General features: G+C 45.3%; 1 protein-coding gene across 1 annotated transcript in view; it reads left to right on the top strand.

The window, feature by feature from the left end:
• The window catches only part of ARMC9 (armadillo repeat containing 9), a 123,250-nt gene that overhangs the window by 8,587 nt on the left and 88,443 nt on the right, over window positions 1-26,220 (top strand). Inside the window, exons 6-9 of the mRNA XM_074189669.1 lie at window positions 4,875-4,967; window positions 6,565-6,589; window positions 23,333-23,490; window positions 25,358-25,456. Of these exons, the coding sequence (XP_074045770.1) occupies window positions 4,875-4,967; window positions 6,565-6,589; window positions 23,333-23,490; window positions 25,358-25,456 (375 nt within the window). The remainder of the gene's footprint in view (window positions 1-4,874; window positions 4,968-6,564; window positions 6,590-23,332; window positions 23,491-25,357; window positions 25,457-26,220) is intronic.

Genomic DNA, 26,220 nt, shown 5'->3' with positions numbered 1-26,220 from the left:
TTTTATTTTTCTAATTACATGTTATAAAAGTTTTTCGACATTCATCCACATGTATATGCATATTTTTAAGTAAGAGATTTCCTTCCCCTCTCCCTTCCTACCCCCTCCCCTTGGTGGTGAACCATCAGGTGAATTTATGTTTAACATATTTACAGGAAAAGAAAGAAAACCATGAAAAAAGAAAGAAATACATTAGAGAAATTTTTTAAAAAGTGAGTGTAATGTTCATTACAATTCTGTAGTGTTTTGTTTTTTTCTTCCTCTGGCTAGGGATGGCAATGTCCATAGCAGGTCTCCCAAAATTGTCCTAGGTTTGAGAGGAGCTGCATCCATCAAGGCTGAATAACTCACAGTATTGTTGTTAATGTGTACAATGTTCTCTTGGTTCTGTTCCCTTCACTCAGTATCAGTTTGTTCAATTCATTCCATGCTTCTCTAGAATCCGACTATTCATGGTTTCTTATAGAACATAACATTTACACACTATAACTTGTTCAGTCATTCCCCACTTAATGGACATCCTCTCAATTTCCAATAATGATATTATTCTTGCATGAATTGTTCTTCTGGTTTTGTCAGTTAATACAGTATTCTCAGAAACTACCTTTTTGTTTTCATTTCTTACAACACCATAATATTCCATTACATTTATTCCTGCAATTTGTTCAGCCATTCCCCATTTGTTCATGAGATAAACTAAGTGGTCCTGCCTAGATTTTACTTTCTAGTCCTTATTCTGCCTTTATTAAACATTTCAGAAGTGCCTGAAAGTCCTTTATTCCATTAAAGATCCGTGCTCCACCCTCAGGTTTGTAGTTTATATATTTCTCTTGCTTGTAAGCCAAATTTTTTTTTTTGCCTTTTGGAATAATATGTTCCAGGATTTCCTCTCCTTGATGGTAGAAGCGCCAGGTCTCATGTGATCCTGACTGTCGTTCCTCAGTGCTTGAGCTCCTCTCTGAAGGGTGCAGTGGTCTTCTTTGATGGGGGGGGGTGCTCTAAAGTTTGCTAATGACCCTCCTGACTTTCCTTTTTTGGGGTTCCTTTCAGGTGATCAGTATATTTAGTCTTCACTTTGCCTTCTGGTCCTAATAGATAAGACAGTTTTCACTTAGGATTTCTTGAAATGTAGAATGTCCCAGCCTTTTTTTAAAAATTAAGATATTCAAAGAATTCAGTGATTCTTTAATTATCTCTTTGCTCTGTTTTCCAGGCCATTTATTTTTGATGCCAGATATCTTAATGTTTTCTGTTTTTCCAATCTTTTAAATTTATTCTGATATACAAAATTTCTTACTATCTCATGGAATAATTGATTTTGCTTGATTTATTATAATTTTTGAGTCACGTGCTTCTTTTTAAAAAAATAACATTTTAATTTTTTCAAATTACACGTAAAAACAATTTTTAACATTCAGTTTTTTAAAATTTTGAATTCCCAATTTTTTCCCTCTCTTAGCTCCAGCCCCCCCCAAAAGTAAGCAATTTGATATAGTATATATATATATATATATATGTATATATATATATATATATACATATATATATATATACATATATATATACACACAGTACTATAAAACACATTTCCATATTGGTCGCATGATAGAAGAAACAGATCAAAGAAAAAAATTAGAGAAAGAGAAAAAGAGTCTACTTTGATCTGCATTCAGATGCTGTGACTTCTTTCTGTGGATGTGGGCAGCACTCTTCATCATGAGTCCTTTCGGGATTGTCTTAGATGATTGTATTGCTGAGAAGACTCAAGTCCTCCACAGTTGGTTGTTCCAAATGGAGCTTGGAATCATAATAAAATACTGTCTGCCTCTCCCTTGAAACAGTCTGGCTCTTTCTCATTCTCCTCATTCCTGAACTGAGTTCATTGTATAGTCCCTTGGCTCTCCAAGTTGTGTGCTCTGATGATATCCATCCAGCTGCATGCCAAAGTCGGACAATAGATGTTCTGGTCCCACTTATTTTTTCCTGGGTGGAGAGATGGCTGGGCTCTGGTGTGCTTATGGATTTCACAGAAGAGGTGCTGCCTTGGCTCTGGGTTGGTTCCCTGCTAAGGTGTGGTTGGTCTCCCATAAAACTAGCCTGACCATTTCCTTGTTGTGTCTTCATCATGGAGGTTCTCATAAAGATTTTGTAGAAAATCAGGGTTAATTATTGATATTCTCTTGCCCTCTTTCTTTTGGTAATAGAGTCCAAGAGTTTTCCAGGCCTTTGGTGCGCATCAGGACACTCCAAACTATCTCCTTTCCAGCTCTGACTTCCTCTGTACTTGGGGTCCTATTCTTCTCTTTCTGTACCTTCCCCACCTTCCTCCTGCAACATGTGGACTCTGAGGTTTCAGGGGCTAAACGTGGTGGCTCTTCCATCACTTATGACAGAAATGTCAGCCCATCACCAGCTGGCCTTTTGCAGATCTTTTCCGTTTTTTTGTGTCTCATCCTCATTCCAGTTTCAACCTAAAGAAGTCCATGGGTTGACTTCACTTGGTGGGCTCTTGCAAGCTCACCACAAACTTGGTTATATCTTCACTGTTTTATGAGTTGATGTTGCTCATAATCTTTCATCATCTTACTCCCAAGGGTTTATATTGACATTATGCTTGACTGTCATATCACTCTCTTTGGCAAGGAGATGAGATAATTTGCAGGTTAAAACCAAGCTATCAGGAGATTATTCATTTTTTTTAGTTTATTTTTTGTGCCAATTACATGTAGAGTTAGTTTTCAACATTCATTTTTGTAAAATTTTCTCCCTTCCTCCTTTGCACAACAAACTGTTAAACAGATTTCATATTAGTCATACTGTGAAAGAAAAATCAAAACAAATGGGAAAAATCATGAGAAAAACAAAAACAAATAAAAATGTGAAAATAGTTTGCATTGCTCTGCCTTCAGATTCCATAGTTCAGTCTGTGGATATGGATGGCATTCTCCATCATAAGTCTTTTAGAATGTCTTGGATTGCCGTCTTGCTGAGAGGAGCTGCATCCATTAGAATTGGTTTTTACCAGTTAGTATACAATCTCCTCCTGGTTCTGCTCCCTTCCCTCAGCCTCAGCTCTCGCCAGATTTCCCATGTTGTTCTGAAGTCCACCAAAGAGAGTGTTTGAATGGTTATAATTAAACAAGGGCCTCTGCTAGTTGGTGGTCCCAAATGGTAACGGGGCTGCCCCCAACAGCCTGCGGAAACTCCTAGCAGTCCAATTCTGAAAGCCTTTTCCTAAGGACTAAAATGACAGCAAGAAGCCCAGAGAAATTGGATCTGGGTGCAGAGGTTTTACAGAGAAGCCTCCAAATTTCTAATATTTATTTAACAAAACTTCGAGTAACACCTAGGCTCCCATTTGTGTCTTTGAAAAGTCAGAAAGTTCACCCCCAGTGTCATCATCTTGGATGGGGCTTAGTTGGACCGAGTTGGAGTCAAGGAAGCATAGCTGGGATGGTTCTGGAGGGTGCAGTCCCTTGTAGTATAGAAGGGGACATGTGTGTGGATCTGTGCACTGTGATCTCAGCTTATATGCTCCCACCCATTCCCTATCCCCCTAACTGCTTAGATCCTAGGTTTACTCATCTGTTAAATGGTTTGATGAGATCAGGGTTCTGAACCTAGATTCAATGAACTTACAACATTTTAATAACTTTTTCAGTATAATTGGTTTCTTTTGTAATCTTTGATATTTTATTTTATGTATTTAAAACCATGATTCTGAGAAGGGCTCCTTAGACTCCCCCAGAGGCCCCACCCAAGGTATCCATGGCTCAGAAAAGGGCCAGAACTTTCAGACCCGGTGATGGCTAATGTCCCTATCAGTTCTGAAGTGTCCTCCAGGATGCAGACTTGGTCATATCCAAAATTTCTCTCCAGTGCCTCAACAAGAGCTCTAGGCATAGTGGGCTGTTGAATGAATCAAGTAAAGGAAGGACTGAGGATTAAATCATCCTTTCCTTCATGGAGATCACTGTCCAGTCTGGCCCAGTGACATAGGAGATGGAGACCTGCCCTTGAGGCAAGAAGACCCAGACCTAAGTCTTGTGACCCCTGTGTCCCAGGCTGTGAAGCAGGTTGTCTGTCCACTTGACCACTCCCTACACTGATGGAGTCACCCTTCCCTCTCCCTTGGGGTCAGGTCAGATAATGGCATTCCTTGGTGCATTCTTGAAGGTGTTGTGTGAGACAGATAAAACTTGATGACCAGAGCATAAGAAAAATGATTGGAAGGGAAGGTGTGAACCAGGAAGACTGACTTGGGAGGGCCCAGATTTTCTTCTCTTCTTGTTTTGAGGGGTTTGGAGGCCCCCCCCCAGGATGGAGATATCCCATCCTGTGAGAAGACCCTTGCCAGGTGCCTTATTATCTGTGACTGGTGCTGGTGCCATGTAGCCATGGCTCTCATTCCTTTCCTGAACAAACTGGGGAGAGGGAGCTTTTTTTAGGAGGTCTCCTAATTGTTTTGAAGCTGCCCACATATTTCCTTTTTTTTTTTCAGTGCTGCTTTGATGATGGGAGTCAGGGCCCAGCTAGGACCCCCCGCCCCTGTGTTCCTAAAATGTTCTTGGCATTTCCGCCCAACAAGTTGACTCATTGTACAGTTTTAAATTGCATGAAATAAAGTACCAGATTCTTCTTTGCCTAGATGTTTATGAAACTGCTATGAGAATTTATTCCCTTGAGGAGTATTTATAGGTCTGTATAAATGCCTGAGTCAGACTCCCTGAAAACTGCCAGTGGCCCGGCATCTTGCCTTTGTTCAGCTCAGGTTGTCTGGGGGCCCTTTAGCCTGGATGGCAGGTCATCTCCATGCTGCTGTACATATTTGGTGAACGAATACTCACAAGGCAACTTCTTTGTTTGCCTTCTAGGATTCCTGGACTCCAGAGTTAAAGATGAGGTTGGAAATGTTCCTGTCATCGACTCTCAAAGCCAGTAACACTCCCCGGCTTTTCACTCTCTATGTATCCTTTTGACCCAAAGGCAGAGGCCTAAAGTGAAGGGCTTTCTTAGACTCTGTGGGCCCTAGAGCTAGGCTCTTGTTCAGCTCCTCATGCCTGTCAGAGTGTCAAACATTGGAGCAGAGCTGCATCTGAACCATCCCCCACCACCGCTTTTTGAAATTTAGAACTTTTTTTAATCCAAACTATAAAATTTTACACTTTCAATCTAGGCAGAGCAGAACCAACCTTAGTCTTTTTTTTGTTATTTTTTGCAAGGCCATGGGGTTAAGTGATTTGCCCAATGTCACACAGCTAAGTAATTAAGTGTCTGAGGTTGGATTTGAACTCAGGTACTCCTGACTCCAGGGCCAGTGCTCTATCCTCTGTACCACCTAGCTGCCTGACAGTCTTAGTCTTAATAGAAAGAAATTTCTTTAGGGATCATTCCGCGCCCCCTCCTGTAAAACTGGAGGTTGCACTCACTCTCTCGGGCTTCCTTCCTAGGCCTGTGCCCTGACACCTTTTGTGGTGGCCCTCCCTTCTGCATGCCTTCCCTTCTTCACCAGAAAGCCACAACGTGAGAGTAGAAGGGGAGCACGCCTTCTTCAGGTGTTAGTGGCATTCTTTGGGGGTCAACAGCGTCTCTCTTACCTCCAGAGGCCAGTGGTCCCGCCAAATTCCAGATTTGGGCCAGGCCGGGAACTAACCCTGACTCAGCCACTTCCTGGGTCCAGAGGGTACTTCCCTGCTCAGAGGCTCAGTTCCTCCCAATGTGCATGGCAGGACCATGGTGTAGAGGTTAGGAACATGTTGTTGATAAGCCCCAGTAGACTATTTTAGCATAAACGTGCCTTGATTGTCTCTACTCCTTTCCCAGGATTCCTCAGAAGAGGATCCTAAAGGGCTCTCAATGTGGTGGAAATATTTTCTTTGAATCATTACCCTGAGTGATTGATAGTATTGATTAGGAAATAGCCTGGCTTTATATTTTGGAGCCCTAAACTACGCTGACCAACAGATAGAGGTGTGGCAACTGCTCATCCTCCATGGCTCCAAAATCCCCTGCTCTCTCCCCCCAGGAATGTTTCCTCTGGTGGGCTTCATTTGACTCACCAGTGGTAAAGGAGGCTCTTCTCCTCTGGGCCCCTTGGGACACTGAGTAAACCGGCAATGGGTAAAACAGAGTGGAACCCTGTTTCCCCAAGAGAACTCATTGATAGTAAAAAATAGACTTCTTTTGCGTTTGAAAATTAAATAGGTTTTGACCCCTGCCAGAATGACTGAGAAGTTGCTAACTGTCAAGTGAAGCATCTGGGGGCCAGTTTTCAATGTTCTGTGATCCTGCTGAACTTTCGTTTTGTGGGAGGGTTCCCAATGACACCCACTCTTGCACCATGGAAGGAGGGAGGTGTTGGGAGGAGTTGGAGGCTTTGTGTTCAAATGTGGCTCTTCCACTTCTCAGGCATGTGTGCTTGGGCAAGTCATATGACCTCCGTGGGCCTTCCTGTCTGCCTCTGTAAGATGAGGGAGTTGGCCTTGAGACCCCGGGGGGCTCCTCCCTCCCTAGTAGATCCCTTCCCTCCAGGGATACTTTTCCTGAACTTTTTTCAACTCACAGAAGGAGAGTGGGCAGAGCAGCAAAGGTGAGTTATCCCTCTGGCGTGTGTGTGTGTGTGTGTAATAACGACTTGGCTAATTTATAAAACCTCCTGAAATGGGTTGAATAGAAGGGTTGTGTGGCATTTAGAAGTTGGCATATCCAGGTGATTTTTAAGAGTACTGTTCTCATTAAAGAACCGATCTGTTTTTTTCCTGGAAGCAGAACCTCCATTCTGGTAAATTGGAAATCCATGTGCAGAAGAAAAGACAAACTGTTATTTCTGCTCCAACCACTAAGAGCCAGTTGGGATATAGTCGATTTTGTTTGACGTTCATAGATTTAGAGCTGGCAGGCAGCCCCGGGGGCTAATCCCAGCTCCCCAGATGTGGTCTCTGATAGCTAGCGAGCAGTGTCTTCTTAGAGCCCAGGGAAGCAATCCAAGCCATTGCCCCTGCTTCAGGGAGTCACGGAGAGGCTGCTTCTGCCAGAGAAGAGGAAGGCTGTGTATCTTGGATCTAACCGATGTATGCTTGGTGGGGAGAATCAGGAGATGCAAGTGTAGGAGAATGGATGGAGGGGCTCCTGAAAGAGACTGAGGAGTGTGGGAGACACCCTCCCAAGTTTAGTCCTGCGTCTCCTTGTGCTCTTTGTGGGATGGAGATGCTTCTGGCGGCTGTGGTGGTCTGTTGTGATTGGTGCTCAGGTCCAGCTACCTGCTGCCTCTCCGAGCAGTGCTGGTCAAGCTCTCTCTCATAGCCCATCCCTGGGTGGCAGGGGCGGAGGGGGGAGTCCAGGCTCAAATCTGAGGCAGTGGTGCCTCCTAGAACTTTCTCCAAGGCTCAGCAGAGTTAGGTAATGTGATTCTCCATTGAGTTGCAGGCTCCCAGGGTGGCTTTGCATCAGCTCTCCAGTGGTGGATTGGGCACCTCAGAGCCCCTTCCTCTCCTTACATTGGTTTTTCCAAAGTTGGGTCAGTAGTGATAGGACTGTAGGCCATAGGCTCTGGATCTCAGTGAGGCCTTAGCATAGATGAAAAACAAGCTGTGCCCTTGGCCAGAGGTCTTGAAATACCATGAACTTCTGAAAAGCCAAGGGGGTAGCACCAGCTGGAAGGCTTATCCCAGGATTGGCCCAGACAGTCCAGAACCAGACCTAAGGGGCGATTTGGGGGGATCGCCACGCCTGCCAAACAACCCGCCCCTCTCTAGGATATTCCCTGCCCCCCACACTGCCAGTCCTCCTCAGCTCCTTACCTGTGGCTTCTGTAGCCCAGTCTCTCTTGGTGCTCACTGTCACCTCCCTCCCAGAGCCTTTGCCCCATCTCACATGGAGCCTGCATCAGCCAGCAGCTCCTCTTCACCCTCTGGCCCCAGCTGACCTTTCCAGGCTACTTCTAGGACCCCCCTCACTCTTCCTTACCATACACTCACAGCCCCACACACTCATACACTCACACACATCACACACTCACATGGACACATCCCCACATATCCCAGCCCAGTGGGCCACCTGCTTGTCCCTCCTCCTGCAGAGCTCAGCTCAAGCTGATCCCCTGGCCCAGCCCATTGCTGGGGTCCCTGGTCTCCTTTGTCAGCCCGGTGCTCCTCAGCAGGCCTGCCACATCAGAGAATGAGGGGAGGATAGGTCGGTCTGCAGCCAGACCCCAACCCAGGGGGTATCCTGGGGGTTTCCCAGGGCTGAAGGTTGTGCCTAAGCCTTAGGTCCCTCTGGCAGTCAGGGGACGGCCGGGGGATGCCTCCTTCTAGCTGTTTTCCTAGATTCTTACAGCATCACCATCTCTGGGCTTCCCAGTTGATCACTTGAGGAGATCTCAGATGTGAGGACTCATGGTGTGAACAGCTCCTATGGGGTGCTTCTGTGTTCAGACCCCTAATGTGCCCCAACATCCTTTGCCTGGGGAAGGAGCAGGGCTAAGAGAGGCATCCAGGAGGGCTGCAAGGGGAGAGGTCCTCTGTCTGCCCCATAAGCTTTGCCTCTTCAAGCCCACCCAGGGATTGGTTTTGATCCCCACTGACCAACTCCTGGACCAGGCCTGAGGCCATAACTTTTGGGAGGCCACAGTGTAGCTTGATCTTGAAGGTCAGTGGGAGATAGCCCACGGGGTAGGCTAGCTCAACCTTGAAGGTCCAGGAGGAGAATGCATGGGGTGAAAGGGGGGGCTCTGTTTTCATCCTATTGCATGTTCCATGTGGAAGGGGTGGCCTGGGAAGGGGCTGGAAGGACCATCCTAGTCTCTGGAGGTGGCATTGGTGGTAGGCAGCTCAGCAGATGCATCTGCCTCAGGGGCTCATTCATCTCAGATTGAGTGGGTGGGTGGATCGGCCCTCTTAAATCTGCTTTACTGGTGCAGCTGGATTTGTGCCATGAGCTTGCTCAGGGCCCTGAAGGAAGGGCTTTGGGGGAGGTCATGCTGGTGGGGGGTTGCTCTGCCAGCTCCTCTCCCATGTGAACCAGGGCTTGGTCACCAGGATCCCCAGCATCCAGGAGGAGGCTCTTGTCTAGAAGTGTGGGGGGCAAGGCTGTGGAGGCCCACTGACCCCCTGGGGACCATCTGGGGCGCTGTGAGGGCTCTCAGGTTACCTGGAATGGGCTTGACCAGCTAGGGAGAGTGTCTGTCTCTGGAGCCCTCTGCTGGTGAATGGCAGTATCACTGGATGTAGGACTAGCCAATGCCCCGTGGGTAGGGAGGTGCCCGCCTGGGTGTGTGTGGGTTGAAGCAGCAGGGGAGGGGGAAGACTGCGCCTTGAGGGGGTCTGCAGAAATGGGGGAAACTGCAGGGCAGGGGCTGCCCTGGAGCCAAGGCTGCTTCTGTGGTGGAGGCCACTGGGCCCGCTCGGCCCTGGCAGGATCCCCAAGCGCCGGCTGTGTAGCTTGACAGGAGTCACAGAAAAGACCAGGTCAGATAGACCTCCTTCCCCAGATGTTCCCTGAAACTTTCAAGTTGAAAAGAGAAATGAAAAGGTGTTTTATATAAATTTCTATTCTATGAGGGAGCTTTGTTGTTAGCGTAATTGGTGTTTGGTCTGAGCCTGTGTTTTCCTTGGCCTCTCAGTGTGGAAACATCGGTCCAGCTTGTAGGCCTGCTGCTTGGAGGCCACTAATACAGAGAGCCCTGAACCAGGCCCGTACCTGGGCTGCCAGGCGGCCTCTCTAGAGAGATACCAGGAGGAGCCCTGCTGCTTTGGGCCCACTCTCCCAGGACTGGGAGGCCCCAGAGAGTGACAACCTTAACTGCCATCTGTGCTTTCTACAAGTTCCTTGGAGCTTCTAAGGTGATGCCCAGTTTTAGGTTCATCTAACCACTGGCATGGATTAAGCACTTACTGTGTGTGTGGAGAGCTGAGCCCTCAGTTTACTCCCTCACAGGGAAGAACTACCCCAAGGGAAGTTGGAAGTGGGGGGGGGGGGGTCTGAGGGCCAGGGCTGGTGGGCAAGTTTAGGGAAAGAGGAAAAGCCAGACCAGGGTTGGCATCTCTATCTTGTCCAGGGCATTGCTAGTCTGATCTCCAGAGCCAGAAACCAGACTGGACCAAGGTGTGAAAACTTGAAATCTGGGCTTCTCTCCAGACCTCCCTAGGCTGGAGAAAACGCCCTTCCTTGGAAGACTATAATGCCATTTATTTGGGAGTATTTGGGGTTTTTTTAAGGTTTTTTTTTTTGCAAGGCAATGGGGGTTAAGTGACTTGCCCAAGGTCACATGACTAAGTAATTATTAAGTGTCTGAGGTCAGATTTGAACTCGGGTACTCCTGACTCCTGGGCTGGTGCTCTATCCACTGCACCACCTAGCTGCTCCCTAAAATGCCATTTATTTGAATGCAAAATGAACTGCTTTTCAGGATGAAGCTCCAGTCCCACAGTGGCCCTGCTCTTGTGTAAATGCCAGATCCCCCAGTGGCTCATTGCTTGCCCTCAGTGCAGGTATGCATGGCGTGGCTCTGTTCTGGCCAAGGGCCTTGCCATAGACAGTTCCCTGCAGATTCTGATGGATGACTCTCCAGGGTCTCTTTGAAGGATCATCTAGCTCTTCTTGGAGGGGGCAGGTAGTGGGGGGGGGGGCAGATCAATCTGCCTCTTGTTTCCTGTTATGTCACTATAGCTTCCCCACCATTTCCTCAACTCCTCAACAGTTTCAAGACCATTCCCCAGTCTAAAGCATGTTGCTAGCCCCCATGTCTATGCCACCCTCATCCTGGTTCAGATCCTGTGACTGACTTCTCATTTATCTCCCTGACCATCCTGTCCTGTCCTCACCAGGAAGATTGGAATAGTACCTGAGGGACCCCAAGAAGCTTGTATTGCCCACCCGGGAGGCCTCCTGTTAGACATAGGGCAAGCTGAGGGAGCTCACAAAACCTAATTCTGCTCTCTTTTCTGAGCCTTACCCTCTTCCTCATTACAATTGCTCCACTCTGTGGTGAAGGATCCCACTGTGGAAGCTCAGTCCCTTCTGGTGTCATGGGAGGCTCTTGGCCAGCCATAGGGCTGTGGGGCCCCTCCTGGAGACCTCAGCGCAGCTGGCAGGGGAAGAGAACTGAAGCTTAGAGAGATGCGACTTGCCCACAATGTGGGAGAGACTAAGTCTACTCTGATTTCAGATCAGAATTTTATTGACTAAGGAGCTTGGAGAGCGAGTGTCTCAGTGTGAGATGAGACTTCATCCACCTGGCTGCTGACCTCCTGGCAAATGAGCCTTGGGGCCAAGGCTGCACAGTTCATCTCTCTGTGGGCACTGGGCCTTCTCAAGCTTTGAACCTCTCTGGGCCCTGGCCAGGGATGCCTGCCCTCCTGGTCACCAAGGATAAGGCATCATTCCTGACCAATATTCAGGGTGCCAGTAAGCAACACTGGTGAAGAGTGAGTCTCTCTTCTGAACCAGAGAGAGCTCTTTGGCAGGATGGAGCCAATGGAGCCAATGGAGCCTGAGGCCTTCCCTTAGTGGGGACCACCAGTTCAGTTTTAAATGAGACTGACCATGAAAAGCCTCTACCTCCTCTCTGAATCTAGAACGTTCTATAGTGTTGTGCTCAGAAAGTGCTTGAGAAGGGGGAGCGCATATATCTAGGGGAAGGACTCTTCCTAGGGAGAGGATTGACTGAAAAACCTGGTGATGGGTCATCCTTCCTGGAAGTGGGTTGTGTGGCCAAGAGATGAACCAACCCAAGTGATCCCCCCATGGAGTGGAGTATTAGTGGCCTCCAAGCAGAAGCTGGGTGACCTCTTGGCCCTTCCCCACTCTGAGGTCCTACAGGCTCAGGGAACACGACCTAATCTCCTGGACCTCGTGGCAGCCACCGATGAAGTTGGCTCTCCTCCTCCTTGCAGCCTCTATACCCAGCTGCTGCCACTGATGTTGCTCAAACTCTCCAGGCTGAGGCCAGGGGGCTGTTTGCAGGCCCTGCTGAACCGGGCAGTCCTCTTTGGGGTGGCTGCTGAAGGGCCATTCTAACCCTGAAAGTCTTAGGCTGGAGATGGGGAACAAGAAAGGGTAAGACCCGGCTTCCTGTGGGTTTTTTTCAGTAGAACCAGCACTGAGATTTCTGTAAACTTGGTTCTAAGGTTACTTTTCGATCTTTCCCTGCAAGTTCATCAATGTAAGGAGCTTCCAGGATGGAAGAACGTGGCAGAATTTGAAGCCAGGTCTTGGATGCCAAGACTGGCCCTCTATTTATCTGTCATGCTTTCTTAGAATACTTAAAAGGAAGTTTATGTGCTGTTTTCAGGGAGCAGAATCCTGATTAGATGCCACAGACTGGGAATGTTATCATCAAGGAGCTTCCAGCCTTCTGGCCAAGCCAGAGGGTTCGAGAGGAAGCCAGGAGGTGCTGGCCAAGGGGATGGTGCTGTGGCCTTCTGCTGCTGATGACCTTTAAGAAGCTTCCTTTCCCCAGGCTTTGATCTGCCGGCAGGACAGCAGAGCCATTGTGGGATAACATTTACAGAGTGCCCACGCAGGTGCTAGGAACATATTGGCCTCTGAAAGACATGTTTTCATTCCATGATTGAAATTGGCTTCAATTTACACCTGGAAATAATGATTCCTGGGCTGTGAGATTTGAGATCACATCATCCAATAGCTTAAGTGTTTGCAGCTTCCTGAGATAGGAAATCTCCCGGGGAGCTGAGCCTCATGGGAGGGCTGTCTCCTTGAAGACACTATGCCAGCAGTGCCCACCTGTGGGACCCAGGCTGCCCCTGGGTCTATGCTGAAGGTCCTCTGACCACTGCTGAGTCAAGTAGCCAGTCAAAAGCTTTTTCCTGCCATGGATCCTCGTTAGGGCTGAGTTATCACTTGATGCCATGACCAGAGAAGGCATGCCTCCGAATGAACAAAAACGTTTTGGGGAAGCTCCCTGTGCCCTGCAGCTTTCTGGCCTGCAAATACTAAAGCCAAGAGCTCAGTTTTGGGGGAGGATGATGGGGGGCAACCCATTGGAAAAGTGGCATCTGGATGAGATATTGGGCCAGGAAAGTTGCCAGGGTGGTGAAAGCAACCACAGGTCAGTTCCAGGCACAGAGGCAGCATGGATAGAATTTGATTCTGCTCCCAGAAGTAGGAAGTGGGAATGGTTGGCAAGAAAATGGCCAGGACCTCAAGGGAAGAAGGGTGAGCACCAGGCTGAGGTAGGTCCCCGGTGCTCCATGGCAGGAGCTCTGGAACCAAAAGGGTTAAGTACTCACAAACACAAACCTGGTGGTAGTTTGTATACATTCATTATTTTATAGCTGGGCCCAGGATTCTTTTGGCTTCAGCACTAATATATTTATGCAGCTGCAGCTGCAGGATGAAAATGCTTCAAAACTTTTCAACACTATGGCCAAGAACTTATTTTTAAAATGACAGTGAGCTTTTAGTATGACTGTGTTGCTATTTAAGTTGCATTCTTCCACGAAAGCCTCTTGGTCATGTTGTTAGTACTCTATAAAACTGGCAGCAGAGAGGCAGTCGTGCCCATGTTTAGCACACTGGCACAGTTGGTTGCTTTGAGTGCTTGCCAAGGAGTTTATGGGACGATCAACGGCTCCTCATTGGGCGAATGTGGGCATCATGTCCGAACAAGAGCAGTGTGCCGTCATTCAGATGGACCAGCCGACAGTGGCTTGCCAACCTTCCAGATCTCCGTCACTTCTGGGCAGTAGGACTTGAGTTGAGCTTGTTGTTTAGGGTGTGGGTGCCCATCCACACTTCTCAGAAAGACTCCCTCTGCTTTGCAGGCGTCATGAAGAAGCAGCCCCTTGCCTTGTGCTTTCATCCAGACCTTGGTGCATCACTGTGGCCTGCTTGGGCTTGGACCATCCAGGTCAGGAGTCTTTGACTGACCATGTGCTGCAGCATACCTCCTTGGGAGGATTGGCACCAGTGGCCTCCGTGATTGGTACATATCTGATAAAAACTTTGTAGGACCATGACACCCTCATGAAGTTATCTTCTAAGAGTAATGCTTCCATGAACATGTCTTGCCTTAGAAGTTCTGTGATATTTTAATGGAGTATTTAGTGAAATGTTACCAAGAATCTCTACATTTTAACTCCAGATGTGAATTCTCATCTCACGCACATCCACAGTGTAGAATAGTGAGACCAGATTAGGATTTGGACCCCCAAGAGCTAGGGTGCTGCTTATTCCTTTTGTGGCCTTAGGGGAGTCACTTTCCTATCTGAACCTCACTTTACTCATCAGTAGAAGGAGAAGGTTGGGCCAGATGACTCTGAGGTCTCCCTCAACCTCTAGATCCTCTTTTTTTGGATCCCATTTGAACTGGGAACCACGTTAAAAAGAAAGAAAAAGGATACCATAGCCTGAGTTGGCAAAAAGCAAGAAAACTAAAACTGGAGGACTCTCAAGAAAAAAATTCTGATGACCTGAATAAGCCTGATGAGGACGAAAAGGGGGAAGACTCTTGTGGCTTCACAGCAAAATGAAGCTAAATCTGAAAGGACACAACTCAAAGGAGGCACGGCTAGGGAGTTTAGGCCCAGACTCAGGCACAAGAAGAGTGAATTACAACAAATGCTAAGGATAACCAGAGGTGTCCCTTTAATACTAAACTTGGGGACAAGAACAAGGAAAGGATCAGCCCACTAGCTGGTGGGTGGGACAGTATTGACCTTCCACAGAGATAAAGGACCCCCTCTGATCTCTGTCAACCTGTGGGACTGGAAGAATGGTGATGAAGTGAGGATGTTAAGAAGAGTGTTTTTTCTCTTTTCTTATTCTTTTTGTTTATCTGGTTTTTTGCAAGGTAGTAAACTTAAGTGACTTGCCCAAGGTCACAAAGCTAGGTATATTATTAAGTGTCTAAGGTTGGATTTGAACTCGGATCCTCCTGACTCCAGGGCCAGTGCTCTATCCACTGCGTCACTCAGTTGCCCCCCTTTCTCTTCTCTTAAAGTAGAAGTAGCTTTAGTCAGAAAAAGACAGAATTTCTTTCTCTGAAGAAATCAAAACCAAGGTGAATGAGAATGAAAGACAGTGCCTACCTGTCTCACTCACCATTTGCAAAACAGACTTCAAACCCCCTCCTCTTTCTATTGGAAACACCTCCATTCTTCTAGTTACCAAATTCTTAGCCTCAGAACTTTCAGGACCAGTCAGTTCCCTAGTGTTGACCTACCCCTTCCTGACTCTGTTCCCTTCTCTCTAGTCACACAGCCACCACCTAATTCAGACCCTTAGTGCCTCTTACCTGACTAGGCCCCTTCCTTTACATTTTTTTCATTGATTCCCTTAATATTTTTGACCTTCTTGTTCCTTTAGATGAATTTTGTTATTTTTTTCTAGCTTTATAAAATTAATCTCTAATAGTTTAAGCATGACACCGAAGAAGTAAATTAATTTAGGTAATATTGTCATTTTCATAATATTGGCTCAGCCTACCCCTAAGCAATCAATACTTCTCCAATTTTTTAGATGTCTTTTTTTGTTGTTGTTGAAGACGGTTTTGTAATTATGTTCACATAGATCCTTTCTTTGTGTGTCTTGGCAATTAGACTCCCAAACATTTCATATTATCTATGGTTATTTTGAATGGAATTTCTTTTTAATCTCTTCTTCTTGAGCTTAATATGTTGAAATGCTAATGATTTATGCAGACTTATATTACATTTTGCAACTTTGCTTAAATTATCTTTCAACTAGGTTTTTTTTTTTTTGGTATTTTTTTTTTTTAGGTTTTTACAAGGCAATGGGGTTAAAGTGGCTTGCCCAAGGCCACACAACTAGGTAATTATTAAGTGTCTGAGTTCAAATTTGAACTCAGGTCCTCCTGACTCCAGGGCTGGTGCTCTATCCTCCGCACCACCTAGCCTCCCCTCAACTAGTTTTTAAGTTGATTGTTTAGAATTCCCTAGTTTACCATCACATCATCTACTAAAAGTAATAGTTTTTTTTTCCTCACTGTATATTTTAATTCCTTAAAATTCTTTTTTTCTTGTTTTATTGTTCTGGCTAGCATTTCTCATACAGTGATAATGATGATAATAGATAGACTTGCATCACTCCTAATCTAATTGGATAGACGTCTGATTTATTCTCATTATAGATAATGCTTATTCTTGGTTTTAGATAGGCACTATTAGCATTTTAAGAAAATCTTCATTTATTCCTATGCTTTGGTAATGTTCTTTTTTAGGATTAGGTATTGTATTTTGACTTAAAGTTTGCATCCATTGTATAATCTTTTTTTATCATTGAGGTGGTCAGTTTATAGTTTTCCTAATATTGCCCTGCATTTCTGGTATAAATCCAATCTAATCATAGCATATGATATTTCTGATATAGTCCTGAAATTCTTTTTAGCTATGTTATTTAAAATTTTTGCAACAGTGTTTATTAGGAAAATTAGACTGTAGGGTTTTTTTCCCTCTGTTTCTGCTCTTTCTCTCTCTCTGGTTTACATATCAGAATTATATTTGTATCATGGAAGAAATTGAATAGAACTCCTTTATCTGTTTTGCTATACAGTTTATATAGTATTGGAATTAAATGTTCTTTAAATGTTTAGTTAAATTTGTTTGAATTTCAACCTGGTCCTGGGTCCCCACACCTCCAAGGCAACTTATTTATGGCTTGTTCAGTTTCTTTTTTCTAAGATAGGATTATTTAAGTATTCTGTTTCCTTTAATGTTAATCTGGACAATTTTGTAAATCTCCATCTATTTCACTTATATTGTCAGTTTTATAGTTATATACTTGGCCAAAATTGTTTTTAGTAATTGTTCTAATTCCATCTTCATTGGCTGTTCATTCAGCCTTTTCATTTTTGAGATTGGTAATTTGCTTTTTTCTTTTCTTTTTAAAATTAGATTAGCCAGTGGTTTGTTTTATTGTGGATTTTTTTCATAAAACCAAATTTTATTTATCAGTTTGGTAGTTTTTTGCTTTCATTTTTATTAATCTCTCCTTTGATTTTCAGGATTTCTATTTTACTGTTTGGTTGGAGATTAAAAAACTTTTTTTGGTTTAGTTTTTTTTAGTTGCACACCCAATTCATTGATCTGTTCTTTCTCTCTTTTACTGATGGAAACATTTAGGGATATAAATTTTCTCTTAAGTACTACTTTGATTATAATCCCACAAATTTTAGTACATCTTCATTGTCACTGTCTCTGATGAAATTATTGATTCTTTCTATGGTTTCTTCTTTGACTTATTCTATAGGATTAGATTATTTAGTTCCTAATCAGTTTTTAGTCTGTTTCAAATACCTTTATTGAATGTGTGTGTGTGCGTGAAGATTTTTGTGAAGGTGCCATGTACCACTGAGAAAAAAGATATTTTCCTTTCTATTAATATTCACTATTCTCGGGGGCGGAGCCAAGATGGGGACATGAAGGGATTGAGTCTTAGGAGCTCTCTGATAAAAACTCATAAACTAAGGACTCTAACTAAACTTTTGAGAGACAGAACCCACAAAGGGACCCAGTGAGGCAGTTCTCCTACTCAAGGTAACCTGGAAAAGAGCAGAAAGGCTCTGCTCCCTGGGGAAGGAGGGGCGGCCCGAGAACTTCAGCCTCCCGGAGGCAGCCCCAGGGCACTGGGAGCCTGAGCTCACAGCAGTGCAGCAGGGGAGTCTCCTGAGCTGCACCCCGGGGAGCACCAGCACAAAGTGGGGGAACAGCGGGGGACCTCTGCCAGAGCAAGCACGTGGAGCCCAGCCCTCAGGGCACACAGCGAGCAGCCTGGTCTTTCGGCAGCCTAGACCCCGAAACAGAAGCAGGTGGAGGGGTAAGCAGGAGCCCCCAGGGCATGAGCCCATTGAGCTGAGGGAGGGGAGTGAAGAGAGACTCTGTCCTCTGCCTCTGGAACAGGACTCTGGAGCTCTGACCACATTCAGATCCTGATCCCAGTCTAGGCCCCCCCATAGAACATCAGGGCCCCCCCCACCTCAGCCCCATGGCAGAGGGGGGCACTTATGGTCATTCACAGACCAGGAGGGAGGACAGAGCCTCACACACTGAGACCCTTGTGGGAGTGTCCCAAAAGCTCAGGAAACACCCCAAAACCAGGCCCAGGCTGGGAAAATGAGCAAGCAGAGAAATAAGAGGAAGACAATTGAGAAATATTTTGCAAATGAGCCCAAGAAGGATCAAAATACTCAGTCTGAAGATGAGGAAGCACAAGCTCCTGCATCTAAAGACTCCAAGAAAAACAGAAATTGGGCTTAGGCTATGATAGAGCTCAAAAAAGACTTTGAAGATCAAATGAGGGAGTTAGAAGAAAAACTGGGAAAAGAAAGGAGAGAGATGCAGGAAAAACCATGAAAATGAAGTCAGCAGCTTAGTCAAGGAAATCCAAAAAAATGCTGAAGAAAATAGCATGCTAAAAAACAGCTTAGGTCAAATGGATAAAACAGTTCAAAAAGTTATTGAGGAGAGGAATGCTTTAAAAAGCAAAATTGGCCAGATGGAAAAAGAGATAAGAAAACTCTCTGAGGAGAACAAATCCTTCAGACAAAGAATAGAATTCAGGGAGATTGATGAATTTACCAGAAATTAGGAATCAATACTTCAAAACCAAAAAAATGAAAAATTAGAAGAAAATGTGAAATATCTCATTGAAAAAACAACTGATATGGAAAACAGACTTAGGAAAGATAATTTGAAAATTATTGGAATACCTGAAAGTAATGATCACGAAAAGAGCCTTGACATCATTTTCAAAGAATTACTACAGGAAAATTGCCCTGCCAGAGGGCAAAATAGAAATGGAAAGAATCCACCAATCCCCCCGAGAAAGAGATCCCAAAAAACCAACCCCCAGGAATATTATAGCCAAGTTCCAGAACTCCCAAGTCAAAGAGAAAATATTACAAGCAGCCAGAAGGACACAGTTCAAATATCGTGGAGCTGCAGTCAGGATCACACAGGACTTAGCAGCAGCTACATTGGAAGCTCGTAGGGCTTGGCATACAATATACCGGAAGGCAAAAGAGCTTAGAATGCAGCCAAGAATGAACTACCCAGCAAGGCTGAATGTCCTCTTCCAGGGAAAAAGATGGACTTTCAATGAACCAGGGGAATTTCAAAGGTTCCTTTTGGAATGGCCAGAGCTGAACAGAAGGTTTGATCTTCAGATACAGGACTCAGGTGAAGCATGGAGATTGGAGGAGAGGGGGGAAATATGAGTGACTTAATGAGGATGAACTGCATTATAGAAAAATGATACTGATAATATTCATATGAACCATCTCAGTTAATAGAGCAGGTAGAGGGAGCTTTTATAGTTGAAGCACAGGAGAAAGCTGAATTCGAAGATAAAATATGGTGTAAAACTGGAGTCAATTAGAAAAAAAGGGAAATGGAATGGGAGAAAGAAAAAGGAGAGGGGGAATAGTCCAAGCTATTTCACATAATGAGATTTTTTTTTATTACAATGAGCTATTGCAATGATATGGAAGGGGGGAGGCAAGGGGGAATGAGGGGACCTTTGCTCTCATCAGAGGTGGCTAGGAGAGGAAACAGCAAATATACTCAATGGGGTATAGACATCTGGAGTAAGAAGGATGGGGGAGCAGGGGTAAGGGGTGGGGATGTGAATAAAGGAGGAGAGGATGGACCATGGGGGGGACAGTGGTCAGATATAACACATTTTCTTTTTTTACTTCTTTCAAGGGGCTGGGATTGGATGGCCTGCCCAGGACCATAGGGCCAGGTGGATTCTGGGCCTAAGGGGTGGTATGGGGGCTCAGGGCTTCTTGGCCCCAGGACCAGGGATCTGTCGGCTGCGCCACTCAGCAACCCTACAGCAGAGTCAGAATGAAAGGAGAGAGAAAATATAGTACATGGTAGTGGAGAAATAAGAAAGGAGGGAGTTGCGATCAGCAGTGGCAACGTTGGAAAAATATGGAAGTAACTTTTGTGATGGACTTATCATAAAGAATGTGATACACTCAAAAAAAAAATATTCACTATTCTCAGGGCGGCTAGGTGGCATGGTGGATAAAGCACCGGCCTTGGAGTCAGGAGTACCTGGGTTCAAATTTGGTCTCAGACACTTAGTAATTGCCTAGCTGTGTGGCCTTGGGCAAGCCACTTAACCCCATTTGCCTTGCAAAAAATAATATTCACTATTCTCCAGAGATCTTATCATTTTATTTAATTTTTCCCCTCAAGAATTTGAATGTTATACCATCTGGCACCTATATGTTCAATTTATATGTTATCTCATTGACTATGAAACCTTTTATGAAAATGTAGTTTCCTTAATTATCTCTAAACAAAAGCTTTTTCTTTGTTTGAGATCATGACTACTACTCTGACTTTTTTTAAACTTCAGATGAAGCAAAATAGATTCTGCTTCATTCCCTTATTTTAACTCAATAGATGTCTTTCTGTTTCAAGTGTGTCTCTTATAAACAACATATTGTTGGATTCTGGTTTCTAGTCCATGCTACTATCCTCTTCCTTTTAATGGGTGAGTTCATCCCATTCATATTCACAAGTGTGATTGCATACTGTATTTTGCTCCATTTTATTCTTTTCTCTTTATCCTTCTCTTTTTGTATTGGTCCCTTCCTCAAAACTCTATTTAGCTTTTGATCACTGCCTCTGGTCTTTTCATCCAGAATGCTTGAAAGTCCTCCAGTTCATTTTCCCCTCTATAGAATTATACTTGGTTTGACTGAGTAAATTATTCCTGGTGGTCATCCCAGCTCCTTTGCCTTCTGGGAGGGTCCCAGCAGCCTTGACTGCTCCTCTCCACTCTGAAGTAGAGACCCAGATCTGAGTATTTTTTAAATCTTTTGGCCTCAACTTTCCTGTTGATGCTATTCTCCTGCACAGGCATCTGTTTATAGGTGGATTTCAAAGTACCCTTGACCTTCAATGAGAAAAAATAGTTACATCTTTATCTTCTCTCTAACTAAAAGATAGCATTTCCTTCCATTTTTATTGTTTTTTTAATTGATATTTTTTCCCACTTATATGCTATAGTAGTTTTTCCCTATTCATCCATTTGTAAATTTATAAGTTACACATTTTTCTACCATCCTCCTTTCCTTGCCCCCTCCTCTTGACAGCAAATAGTCTGGTAAAAGTTGTATGTGTACTTTTGTATTTAATCTATTTACATATTAGTCATTTTGTGTAAGAGGAATTAGGAGTAAGAAAAAAAACATGAGATAAGAAGGAAAAACATAAGAGAAGTTTTTTAAAAAGTGAACATAGTATATATACAGATTCCATGGTGTTTTGTTTTTTTTTCTGATTGTGGATGGAGTTGTCCATGACAGGTCTCCCAGAGTTGTCTCATATCTCTGAACTGCTGAGAGGAGCCGCATCCATCAGAGTTGATCTCCTCACAGTATTGGCATTAATGTATTCAGTGTTCTCTTGGTTCTGCTCCCTTCGCTCAGCATAACTTCCTGTAATTCTTTCCAAGCTTCTCTAAAGTCTGACTGCCATGGCTTTTTTTTTTTTTAGATTTTTTCAAGGCAATGGGGTTAAGTAGCTTGCCCAAGGCCACACAGCTAGGTCATTATTAAATGTCTGAGGCCGGATATGAACTCAGGGACTCCTGACTCCAAGGTGCTCTATCCACTGCACCACCTAGCCACCCCACTTTTCCCATTTTTTTATAATTTCTTTTGGATATGAGCCTAATATTAGTATTGCTGGGTCAAAGGGAGTAATCAGTTTTATTGTTCTTTGGGCACAGTTCCAGATCCTTCCATTTTTAGAAGCATGATTCTAAGAAGGGGTGCCCTTAGGTCCATGACACACAAAGTGGAGCATGCAGGGAAGATCTGGATTCAGATCCTTCCTCTTGCAACCTAACCACTCGATCTTGCATAGTGCGAGACAACTGACACCACCTCAGGTGGTTTGCATGAGTTTTCAGGCTGGGAGATGATGATGCCTCTTTCTTAGGATGGTTGTGGGTCCTGGTGGACTAACAAACTTAGTGCAATGTGTCAGCTACTGGAGTGTGCATTAGTGTCACTGGCCTGGAGACGTCAGAGGTGGGTGGGCTTGGCCAGGTTCTTATCTCCAGGGGCCTCTGTTCTGTGCCCAGCATGTCTGGTGCACTCAACTTCTGTAGGATGGAGTCATCAGAAAGGTCACTGCCTTGATCTTAATCATAGTTTTGGTGTCTGGCCGGTAATCATTGAGGTGACCTTTCCACCGGGCTTTCAGGTTTTCAGAATGCTTTGAGGCATTATCTCACTTGTTTAAAGCAGACCAGGTGGAAGCTTTTGTAATCCTAGCCAGCCTTTCCCAAACTTCTTTGATCCTTCCTTCTTGTTTGGCCTTAACCGTCAGTGATCTGCCAGCACCATCTTGGTCCCGTGGCTCCCCAGAGCAGGCACAAGACTTTCTGCCCTCCCAGAGCTGCCCAGAGAAAGTCGGTATTGTCAAACAGCAAGGGAACTTGGTGCTGGTGGTGTTTCCCTATGCCCTCCTAGAAGGGGTCATGCCATGTGGGTGGGAGACTCCGGCATCCTCTACAGACCTGGGCTCTCCCTGAGCCCAATGACCTTCTGTGACAAGTGCTTCCCTCCCTGCCCTGCTGGTGGCTAGCCACTTTTGAATGGGCTAATAAGCAAATCCGAGCCACAGATGTTTCCAAGAGTCTGTGTTCTTGGTTTGGAGGTACCTGCAGCCTTGCAACCTCCTCCTCTGCAGCAAAGGTTAGCTGTGTGTCAGCCGCAGTCACCTTGAAGGTGATCTCTTTGTCCTTGTCCCAAGTACAAGGGACGATGATTTGCTGTCCCCAGGATTCCCTTTATCATTGCCTTTGTGCTCAAAATAAAGTGAAATCCTCCAACTCCTCAATTTGTGTCCCTAAGGCAACCTTGCCATTCTTCCTTCCATTAGTTGCTTTGTATCCCAAATTTCATTTATAGGAAGGACCTCAAGGTCAGTGTGGGTCAGTCTTCACCTTACTGGTTATTGGGCAGTGATTTTACCTTTAGAATACCAGCAGGTACATTAATGTTCAGTGATCCAAAATCATAACCATAGATCCTGCTGCCCTCTTTTCCACTTTGGTCCTTGCTGAAGTAAGAGGGGGTTCCATGGGACTGAATGAGTTTTGCTTTCTCTGTTTTCTGAGATAGCACAGCCAACAATCACTGGATACAAGCTTTATTGTGCTGAGCTTGGGGGGCCTCAGCAAGTGGGCCAGTCATCTCCCCACCACAGGGAGGCATGAGGGAGATGGTCATGTTCTCAGAATGCCCAGGTGATTGGGGATGTAGCCCCCTTTCAGCAGAGTGTCCTTCTGGGGTCTGGTCCTGTGACTGATGTCCAAATTCCCTTTTCAGAAATGTTGCAGCAGCTGCATCAGCAGCTGGTGGAAGCTGAACGAAGGACAATGACCTACCTTAAGCGCTACAACAAAATCCAGGCTGACTACCACAACCTCATCGGTGTCACGGCTGAGCTAGTGGATTCTCTGGAGGCCACTGTGAATGGCAAGATGGTGAGTAAGAGATTTCAGGGAGGCTCCTTGGCCTCTGCAATTCTGAGGGTGGTCCTCTGGGGTGGGGGAACACAGCTATCAGCTACGTTTTGGGAGAAACAATGTGATACAACCTAGGGCCACCATGGGCCGGATTTGGACCTATGTGAAGTTAGAAAGAGAGAGCTCTTAGGGTCAGAGAGAGAAGTTGTAGCTCTAATCCTGTCTAGCATCTAGAAAGCCTTGGTATCCCCATCTGTAAAATGGGGATAATCCTTTACCCCTGTAGTGCCCTGAGTGAGAAGGTCCTTCTGAGCCTCATCACCTAAATCAGTAAAGACAGCTCCTTGGGGCAGCTAAGTGGTGTAGTAGATAAAGCACCGGCCTTGGAGTCAGGAGTACCTGGGTTCAAATCTGGTCTCAGACACAATAATGACCTAGCTGTGTGGCCTTGGGCAAGACACTTAACCCCATTTGCCTTGCAAAAACCTAAAAAGAAAAGACAGCTCCTCACCTTGCTTCCTGGATAAGCTTGCCTATGAATGTACCCAGGATCTCGACCAAGACCTTCAACCCTTCAACTTCTTTCTGTTGCTTTTGTCTTCTTGTTCACTGGGTTGTTTTCTGTGGGGGGCTGCCTTCCCCTGCTCTGTTTCAGTATATCCAGTGGAGTGACTTCTCCAAAGGGAGGAAAGGTGCTCTTGCAGTCCTTGTTGGTGTGGTCAGCAGTGAGGCTCCTGTCTGGGGCCAGCTCCCTCTCCCTGCTGGCTCTCCCCTCTCATCAGAGTATGTCCCAGGTCTTTACACTCTCGCCATATCACAGAACCACTCTTTGTAAGCCACGCTATGCTATCTCTTGGCTATTGTTCTGGGCATTCATCATTTTGAAGAACTCCTTCCAATACAGATGGACTCTGTTGTAGAGTGTTGCCCAGGTGGGTCAGAGGTCAGGCTTGTACCCTGGGCTTCTTGGTTCTCCATCCAATATCCTAGGAAATAGGCTACAGAAAGCAGTTCACTCAAGGAAGAAGATTCTTTAATAGAAACTAAATCACATGGGGTGGTCATCAGAAAAGTTAATTGAGACAACCTACAGTCTTCTTGCCCCTGCTGTCTGAGACAGACAGCCACCGCCAGGGCCTTTTCTTGTGACCTGGCGACTCAGACTTGAAGATGCGTTCCTCTTAGGGACTCTTGTAGCTGTTCCAACTTGTCCAGCTTTCTACTGGTTGGAGCCGACTTCCAGGCATGTGTTTCTGCGTCTTAAAGGCCCACAAATGACTGAGATGGGCTTAGCTGTTGTTAGATCATGGCCTGGGTTCTCCCATAGGAGGTCACTTCTCTAGGTATTCTTTTCTTTCCATTTGTGGAAACAGGATCAGAAAGATCCAGCTTCTGTTCACTCAGGGAGTTTCTTAATTCTGATTCTCATTCTGAATTGTCATCTGCCCTTGTGTCATAATTTGAACTCCAAGCTGGTAGGGCTCTAAGAGCTGAATCTGAGGTGTCCTGAATGGGAGACACTGAGCTTCTCTAATCCTAGACCATGTGGCATGGACAGGTTCCAACAGAGACCTTGAGGAAAAGTTACGGCAATTTGGTAGCTTGGTTAGGAGAATTTAACAAAAGAAGGTCAATTAAATTTTACAAAAACATCAGTTGTAGGCAATTGAGGCAAATTAACAGAAGTTTGGCGTCTACCAAAGGAAAAAAAAAACAGGTTTCTTTCTTCTCAATTCCTCATCCTAAAATTGGGCAATGAGAGGGACTGGATGGTCTGATTGTCCCCCTTTGTGACGAGTTGGCTGGGGTCAGTGACTCCCACAGGTGCCAAGGAGATGAGGGCCTTTTCTCCCCCTAACTCTATGCCCTTATGTCCATCCCATAGATCACACCAGAGTATCTGCAGAGTGTTTGTGTTCGTCTCTTCAGCAACCAAATGAGGCAAAGCTTAGCCCACAGCATTGACTTCACGAGACCAGGAACGGTGAGTGTGCTCAAGATGCAAATTGGGGGCTCTCAAGTAGAAAATGCTGGCTTGGAAATAAAAGAACATGGGACAGTATGATCCCAGAGAGCTGGGCATGGCCAGGCCCAGGGCAGGCAGGCTTGGGCACTTGTCAATACCCTTCAGGATGCAGTTGGACCCACAGGCTGGGTTAGCTTTGTCAAGTTTTCCATGTAACCATTCTCAGTCAGTTCGTAAAGTGGGTTCTAGGCTGGACCTGATTCATCCAAGTTCCATATTGTATTGAAATGAGATGCTTGTAGGTCATTCATCATTTCTCAAGGGAGCTTTTCTTAGCTGTAGCAGGGAAGGCTGTCAGAGAGGAAAAGGACAGACTATGAGAACACCCTGAGTAGATTCTGCTGAGTGAAGTTGCCCATGATAGACCACTGGTCAAGCCTTAGACAGAGGCTGGAGCTCTTCCTGACTCTTTCTATTTTCTATTTGATAACATGTAGTCAGGGCTACTAGAAACTGGATGGTTTCAGTTCAAATAGAAGTAGTGGGGCTTCCCTGGAGTTGGGCATGAGGACATCATTGCTCTTCCCATAACACTGATGATCTTAGGCCCCTCTGTTCCATTCTCCTTTGGAAGGTTTGCTTCTTTTCACTTCCTCATGACTGTGGGCTCTCCAGAAAGCTTGATTTGGGGCTTTCCTCTTCCCTCTGTATATAGTCAGTTTTGTCTCACCCCTCATTTCTCCCAATACTGAATTGGTAACATTCAGATCTAGCCAGTTCCT

The sequence above is a fragment of the Macrotis lagotis genome, chromosome 5, assembly GCF_037893015.1.
Source record: "Macrotis lagotis isolate mMagLag1 chromosome 5, bilby.v1.9.chrom.fasta, whole genome shotgun sequence".
Taxonomy (NCBI): Eukaryota; Metazoa; Chordata; class Mammalia; order Peramelemorphia; family Peramelidae; genus Macrotis; species Macrotis lagotis.
The sequence above is the reverse complement of the archived record's forward strand: the minus strand, read 5'-3'. Positions and strand labels throughout refer to the sequence as shown.